This window comes from Lactuca sativa, chromosome 5 (genome assembly GCF_002870075.4).
Source record: "Lactuca sativa cultivar Salinas chromosome 5, Lsat_Salinas_v11, whole genome shotgun sequence".
NCBI classification, from domain to species: Eukaryota; Viridiplantae; Streptophyta; class Magnoliopsida; order Asterales; family Asteraceae; genus Lactuca; species Lactuca sativa.
Genome location: NC_056627.2, coordinates 259,910,250 through 259,917,556, shown reverse-complemented (window position 1 = coordinate 259,917,556; position 7,307 = coordinate 259,910,250). Strand labels below are relative to the sequence as shown.

The following is a 7,307-nucleotide window of genomic DNA, read 5'->3' as shown; positions in this document are numbered from 1 at the left end:
TTATTAATGAAATACACATGAGTGCAACATATCTGTTATAAAAAATATTAGACATATAATCACTCTCACTCTCACTCTCTCTTTAACCCTAAATCCATAGATTGATTCCAAATTACTAAGCTAATCTTATTTACAATCTATAATAGCTTGATTACAACTCTATATCGAGTTAGGGTTCCAAATTCCCAAATCCACCATTAAAGGTGGAATCAATCATTCCAATAGTGTAATGGTTATGCCTTGATGATCTATTACAACTTTTAGCACTAAATCTTAATATAAATCGTCAATAGAGTTTTGGAATACGAATTTGGGGTTTTTACCCAACGCTAGCTAGAAAATTAAGAAGGGAAAATGATATAGGTATACTTCAAATGCTTAATATATCACTTAATCCTAGCTTCTCCACATTTAATACTATTTAAATATTCTCTCCTGACTTCAATTTCTCCTAAAATCACCGTGGGAGAACATATCCTTCATATCAACCCTGTTTTGTTTAAATGAGGGAGAAAGTGGCTAGCTATTTCAAAATTTTGATCATATGACAAGAATAGATCTTCGAGTTCTTGATTTCCATGTTATGGCATCATATGAATTGACATTTTAAATAAACTTTCCAAGTTTGTACAGAAACCTTGTTCCATAATAATTCTAACATGAAGGTTGTTTATTGACCAGGTCAAAGCTAGTTGCTATAAGTTTGATAAAATCGCCGCTGCTAGTCCCCACTCCATAATTTTCTATTTTAAAGCTAAATAAACTCTTAATTCCATGAATTTTCATTATTATTCTCATAAAAGTTTAACTAGTAGTTATAAATCTTGTAATCATTTAGCCCCTAACCTTATGAAGTTTTTCTTCCTACAACACCAAACACACCGACCCTTTTTATTGCCATTTTCTTTGGAAACGACAAACGAATTAAACGAAAGTCTACTCACAATATTTCAACGAGTACCCCAGATTCGAGCTCCTTTACATGGCAAATCCAACCACCATAAGGATTTCTAGGGAAAAATTCCCCACATGTGGCACCACAAAATATAGTTTAAGGGAATTGAACTTCCAACCTCACGTCCCACATGAATATAAAACCTAGTGCATCAACTCAGCTATGCTGGATATCGCCCTTTTAATCCTTTCAACATACACTTAACCAATAACCATTCGATCAAAATATACAAGTCACTACACATGGCCCTCCTTGATCCTAACTAAGGTACTGTCATGTAGGACATATTTATATGTTACATACAAATCATACATAAGATATCATGGTAAGACCATACTCACGTTATTTCATGGATGTGGCTCTATCTGTATCAACATAATCTTGATGGCTTTTTATAGTGTTATAGATCTCATATCTTTGTTAATGACCTAAAACAACATGTTCATAGTTGATTGTCATAAAACGTTCAACCTGTTCACCAAACCTACCACCATCCACATGATGATCACATGCACAATCTCTAAATCATGGCCAATCCGACAACCCAAGGTTAACATATTGTCTCGAGCTCTAGTATATAAGTCTAGTAGCCAATGACGACACTAAAACTAGTTGGATATAGTTTTTTCTACTCGAGTTTCATATTGTTTAATGTGATTATTAATGTCTATGCAATCTATTTGAATCGCAACCTGATCCATCATCAACATACCAAACATGTATAAGTCAGAAATCATTTCGTGCACAAATGAGTTTGTATAGTCAATATTTGGGTTGTACATGTACGAATTAGCCTAATATTAATATGCATGCATCTTCACTAAAGATCTTCCCTAAAACATGTTCTTACGATTTTGGTCTGGTCCGCACATCAAATCACGTCCAAATTAACTAAGGAGAGTATTAGAGAAATGTATTGTGTATATGGTTTGTATTTATATGTTATATATTTCTTAAATGGATCTGGTTAGTTACCGTATTGTATTATAAATTTATCATTCAAATAAAATGAAAGTCAATCACTCATATCGAATATGTATATTTGAAAATAAGAGAATAGACTAAAAATATCTATCTCATGTTTTCAAAAGTAAAGTTGTATTTGATTTATATAAAATAAAACTAAAATAACTAACATATATCATGAATTTTGTTTCACTTTAATTAATATTATTATGATATTTAACACAATTATCTTTTCCAATATTTGCAAACTCATAGTTGCATGCAGCTACGTAGTTGTTTCATTTAAGACCTTTTAAAACTATAATTTCGTTACTAAAAAATAATCTATTTAATTTACAGCGAAAATATTGTCCGTAAATGCTGTCATGGCTACGGAAATGAGTATTTAACTTTCCAACTACCTGCACAGGAAACTAGTTTGCATCATTTATTGTTTCCAAAGCTTGGGTTGTAATGTATGATTTCTTATTTATTGGATAATATATATTTAAAAGGTTGTAATATTGTATTTAGCAATAATTGATTAAATAAATTAAAGATAAACTTAAATGAATTAATAAATAAATAAAAGAACGTCCAAAGAGAAGAATTGCATGTGCATTGTGGTTTAAAATCTCACATCTATTTATGAACTTCACGTTCCCTCATTAAAGCATGCAATTGTAGATATATTAAATCCAACCTAACAACTGTTTGTGTATATATTACAACTGTACGTATTTTTCATGGATTCTCTTTCTTATATGAAATACATATTCGAGTAGAAACCATTTGTATCATTGATCAAAAACTTTGATTATTTAAACAAGTCTTAATAAGTCAAATTTTTAATTAATTTAATTTTTGATTTTTTTGTTAATATCAAAATTTAAAGAAGACAAAAACATTATATTATTTACAGAAATCAATATCTTAGTTATTAAAGTATCAAGTTATATATGCACATAACGTAACCATCTGTCCTTTTTTTTGTCGTTAATATGGAAATATATAGAAAACAAAAACTTTATACTCCGTATTTTACAAAAATCTATATATATTCTCACTAACAGATAGCGTCCAAACTAGACAACAGGTCATGCACATATACACACGTAAACTTTTTTTTTTTTTTAAATAAGGAAACTTTAGAAAAATTAAAGCGTTATATTCTACAAATCTCTATTTTCATGTTCATGAGCAGATAACGTGCAAACTAAACTAACGAGTCATGCACATACAGCAATTTTCTTGTTTTTTTTTGTTATTATGAAAATTTAAAGAAAAAAAAAGTTATATTTTACAGATCATATATATACACACGTAATTCTTTCTTCACATGTTAATCTATCTATACATGTACAGGTGTTGGTTATATTTGATATAGGAACCAATCACCTATAGTTTGTTACCAAATGAATATAGTTAATTACGTATAGAATTTGATTTATATTAGATGGTAAAATAGAATATGTTGACGTTGGGAATAAGAGTTCCCGAAATACATGATAAATAAAGAGTTTTGATCTATCAAGAAACATATTGTAAAAGGAAACTACACAACGTAGTTACAGGTTCTTATTTGTGAGAAAACATACAAATTAAAAGATACCTGTTTTCTTAAATCATCTAATAAACTAATAAACTATACGTACGTGGGTACGTGGCCATAGGTGATTGGATTGATTTACTTTGATTAATCAATAATCAAATTAATCACCCACACAAAATAAAAATAAAAAAACAAACCCTAAATCAACGAATCTTTCTTACATTTGACTTGGATATATGGTCGGTTTCGTGTGACAACTGACAACTAAACAATCACCTGTTCAACGACGTCGTTCGGGTGTCCAATGAGGCAAACTTTGACTGAAATGCGATGACAATACTCTGGAGTCAAGCAGTTCCATGATTGGTGTGAAGTTTACACACCGTGGAACTTTATACTGATTGATTGATGCCCCTCGTGAGATTGCATAATCCATCAACTCCTCGAATGTACCATTTTTCACTACTCGGATCTCCAACGGCCCGATTGAATTGCATTCGACCCGACCCTGTCTGTAAACCGAATTCAACGATTCCTCCATCGCCAAACAACACCTTTCAAGCACCTCATCTTTTGGAAAATTCGCTGAATCTTTAACTAATAACTCCCAGTAGATCACGTAATGCCCTGGGATTGTTTTTGTATCTGCGTAGCTTGTGTATTCCACGACGCTGGTTTTGAATTCGTTTAACAGTTTTGATGCATTCTCCACCGCCGATTGTAACTCCGCCTCGTCGGTTTTATCGGAATCGATGCTCAGAAGTACATTGTTTCGTCTCACAAAGTGGAACTGCGGGGCGGAATTGTGGAATCCGGTGACTCTCAGGATATCGCCGACTCGGTACCTACATAGACCGGCGTACGTCGTGATTACAAGCTCGTATTCTTTTCCGACTTCCACGTTCACAAGGTCAACCAGTTTGTCACTGGTGGCGTCAGTCGGAGAATTTGAGTCATGGGGAAGAAACTCAAAGTACGCCATGTTTGGCATGATGGTGTAGGAAACTTCCGAGGGTTTGCACATGGGGTTGAGATTGAGTCCGAAGTAACACTCCGAAGAGGCGTACATGGTGCAAACTTTCGGTAACCCGCCGCTGTAATAATCGAGAGTCGGAATGTATTGAGCCATTGCTCCGGTGACGATGACCTCCAAGTACTTGGTGTTAGGCCACATTCGCGTGATAATCCTTTCCCAATTGTCCTTTGAGCATTCGGATTCAATAAAATCCGCAAGGTCAGGGTCGGATCTTAGCACCCGTGTCATGCATCGTCGGATGTCGGGGTCTGATATTTTGGAGTTGAGTGTTCCGGTACGGATATCATGGGCGAGCTCCGGCCAATTCAGCTGGAGGAAGCGGATGGCACGGAGGAGACCGGAGGCGAAGATGGCACCAAGGCGGAGGACTTGTTCACGCTCGTAAAGTCCGCAGAGCATCTGGGAGTACATGCTCTGAAACGAATCGGGGCAAAGAATTGCTTCGTTTGGGCTGGTGTACACGTTATATGGGTCAAAAGCCCGGGTCTTGAAGTGGTCACTTTTGTAGTAGCTTGTTAAAACGGGTCGGGCCAATAACCCACCCGGAGTCTTTGTTTCGGACTTGACGAACAAGAAGTACAGTCCTTTACCCTTATCTAAACCGGGCATGTACCTGTTACAAATAATTCGAGTCTTGTAAGAAAAAATAAACCGGTCAACGCGTACCTTTTAATACTCTTTATTTTTAAACATCAATTTGGTACTGTTTTTAATGCAGAAAGTACAACTTCCAAAGCAAGCGAACTTACAGGTTCATGACAGGCATGAGAAGACTGTAAAGTAGTTGGCGTCGATCCAACTCTTCTCGAATCGTAGGCATGAGCTTTCGTTCACCGGCGGAAGTACCGGAGCTGTTCAGAGAACGAACAAATTAAGTCTAAATTCGATAAATCAATTTCATAACAACAAAATTTTAATCCTTTTACAGAAGTACTAACCTAGTGAGGAATTCAGAAATCGGATGAGCAGAAAGAATTGGAGATCGATCGCCGTCGGCAATGCGTTGGATGATCGGCTGAAGATCCTCATAAGTTACCATCGGAATTCTAGACTTGAAAGTTTCACGATCGGTAGCGCCTCCGAGATTGTAAAGCCGGAGATACTCCGTTTCAGCATTCCGGCGAAGAATCTCCGCCAAAACATTCTCCTGAACGGCATCGGCGTTTCTCGTCATCTCCTCAATGAACTGAAGCGCCTTTGCATCTTTCTCACACGCCGGAGGTCCCAACGGCGAACACATAGCATCAACCGCCATTGAATAACAGAAGACGATTAATTGAGTTAACAGATTAACGATGTGTTTGTTATTTTTGTTGGTAAGAGATTTTTGATTTTGATGTATATAGAGATAAAAGCGAGTTGAGATTTTGAAGTGAGGAAGAAAGGGTGGGGATGAAAGGGGTTTATATAGTGGGTGAGGGGAATAGTCACGTGATATGTCATGGTGGGACCCATAGGCCATGGGCAGTTGGGGAAACTAGGAAGGAAGGTAGCTGAAAGAGGAGGAGAGGTCGTGGACAAATTTGTAATATTTAGGAATGGCGGGGTGTAGTGTCGGAAGGGGACAGGTAGGACCATGACAGGTATAAACAACAGCGTTGCAGGGGACACGTGGGGGCCACGCTGGCACACGTCAGCCAAACCAAGAGGCTGTTTTTCGGGTAAAATTGTTGCTGATTGAATACGACGGCTGGCCGGCGTACTCGGCAGTTTCAACTGTTGCAAACGTGGCACATGAGAATGACCAACATACATTATATGGAAAATATTAAATAAATTTATCATTAGATAAAAAAACATGTACATATATACTTTTATATATATATATAAATAAACATTATATATATTATCTAATAGAAGTTATAAATATTAATAATACGACACATACATCATCCATGTCCTACTGTTACAAAAAAAACGAAAGAAAAGAACAGAATAGTATTTAGATAATCACATGTATAGGTAACATCATAACACATGCAACAGTATACCCATAATTCGCCTAACTTTTTGTCTGCTTAATTTTTTTTTTCAATCAGATATTAATTGTTATTTGTCGAATTTTGTATTTTTGCCAGAAAAGAATTGTCTATGCTATTTTTAATTGCTACAAAAGCGAGGGGTTTTATTGTTTTTCTTCTAAAAGAAAAAAAAAGTAATACATATTCACCTAATAACACATTTGAATTATTGCATTGACCCTTACCAAAATATAATAATAATATTCATCATTCTACTTGGCTTTTATTGTTGTAATTCTATCATTCTTTCTAGTAAAATAGTAAAGTTATGCGTTGGAGATCTAGTTATGTATGTTTGTGTGTGTAAACTAAGGAAATTCACATGGAGAGTTCCAGGAGATTTCATTGGTAAAAACAATTAAGTTCCTTTCAAGAAAACTGAATCCCCAAATGTATTTACAATTTATTAAAGATTTTTTTTTATTATTTTATTACATTTCAGTATAATATATAATCCATGTTATCTACAATACTGACAATGTATTCTTATGAAACAGAACATCAACAGAAGTCTTTTTATGTGCCAAAATAATTTATTAAGGACACAAAACAATTTGTATATTCAAGAATTAAAATTTAGCATGTTGTGAAATTAAATAAAAAATTAAGACAGAAAACCAACAAAATAGTGTCAGTATTGGTTTAGAACCATGACCAAGTTATATATATATATATATATATATATATATATATATATATATATATATATATATATATATATATATATATATATATATATATATATATATATATATATATATATATGTGTGTGTGTGCGCGCGCGCGCACGCGTGCAAT

The 7,307-nt window shown here is 34.5% G+C and overlaps 1 protein-coding gene across 1 annotated transcript; it reads right to left on the bottom strand.

Annotated features, from left to right (window-relative positions):
* Positions 1-3,442: 3,442 nt before the first annotated feature.
* LOC111877163 (probable indole-3-acetic acid-amido synthetase GH3.1) lies at positions 3,443-5,871 on the bottom strand. Its single transcript, XM_023873693.3, has 3 exons — positions 5,427-5,871; positions 5,238-5,339; positions 3,443-5,101 (listed from the first exon to the last, which is right to left on the bottom strand). The coding sequence occupies exons 1-3, from the start codon at positions 5,741-5,743 to the stop codon at positions 3,733-3,735; spliced, it is 1,788 nt and encodes a 595-aa protein (XP_023729461.1). The 5' UTR covers positions 5,744-5,871; the 3' UTR covers positions 3,443-3,732.
* Between the last annotated feature and the right edge of the window lie 1,436 nt (positions 5,872-7,307).

Bases quoted from the DNA above. Each gene is read 5' to 3' on its own strand.
- LOC111877163 (XM_023873693.3), bottom strand. From the start codon at position 5,743: ATGGCGGTTGATGCTATGTGTTCGCCGTTGGGACCTCCGGCGTGTGAG. The intron at 5,340-5,426 runs GTTAGTACTTCT...TTCTCTGAACAG, and splicing joins ATTTCTGAATTCCTCACTAG to CTCCGGTACTTCCGCCGGTG. The intron at 5,102-5,237 runs GTAAGTTCGCTT...TATTTGTAACAG, and splicing joins CTCATGCCTGTCATGAACCT to GTACATGCCCGGTTTAGATA.